General features: G+C 59.2%; 1 protein-coding gene across 1 annotated transcript in view; it reads right to left on the reverse strand.

Moving 5' to 3' along the window:
- The window catches only part of LOC100742874 (box A-binding factor), a 17649-nt gene that overhangs the window by 14983 nt on the left and 2001 nt on the right, over positions 1-665 (reverse strand). The window contains 1 exon segment of the mRNA XM_024369349.2: positions 1-665. This exon segment is cut by the window's left edge and continues 345 nt beyond it; it is cut by the window's right edge and continues 21 nt beyond it. Within this exon segment, the coding sequence (XP_024225117.1) occupies positions 1-665 (665 nt within the window).

The following is a 665-nucleotide window of genomic DNA, read 5'->3' on the forward strand; positions in this document are numbered from 1 at the left end:
GTACCACCGCCACCATTACCCTCCGCGCCACCGCCACCTCCGCCCCCGCCATCCGCGCCGCCGTTGTTACCGTTACCGGCACCTCCTCCACCTCCGCTCGCCCGTATCTGATGTTGGAGGTACGCGGCATCCGGTAACACTTCTTCCAAATGGTGATGATGATGATGATGATGGTGACCGTGCTGTTGTTGATGGCCGTCGTTCGCACCGACGTCGCTGGCCGAACTGGTCGCACCGGTGGTGCTGAGATTCGGAAACAACATACCGAGGGTAAAATCCCCACGAGCGCCCCTCATGGCTGCGGTAATTCCACTCGTTCTCTCCGTATCCTCGTCCGTCTCTTGATGCGGCACCGATTGCGAGTGAGAGTGCGAGTGCGAGAGCGAATGCGAGTGCGACTGTGCTTCTTGTTCCTCCAAGTGACGATGACTTGCCGAAGAGAGCACCACACTTTGTTGGGTCGTGTCCGATTGTAAGTGCTGCTGCTGCTGCTGCTGTTGGTGATGATGGTGCTGTTGATGGTGGTGGCGTTGAGAGTGGTGGTGGTGATGGTGCTGGTGGTGGTGGTGATCGGTCGCGGTCGGCGAGAGCGACTCGCTACCATAACGATGCATGGTAGAGCGAAGCGCGTGACTGGCGTCCCGATTTTCCTCCGACAACGCGCA

Source organism: Bombus impatiens, unplaced genomic scaffold, assembly GCF_000188095.3.
Source record: "Bombus impatiens unplaced genomic scaffold, BIMP_2.2 scf_0549, whole genome shotgun sequence".
NCBI classification, from domain to species: Eukaryota; Metazoa; Arthropoda; class Insecta; order Hymenoptera; family Apidae; genus Bombus; species Bombus impatiens.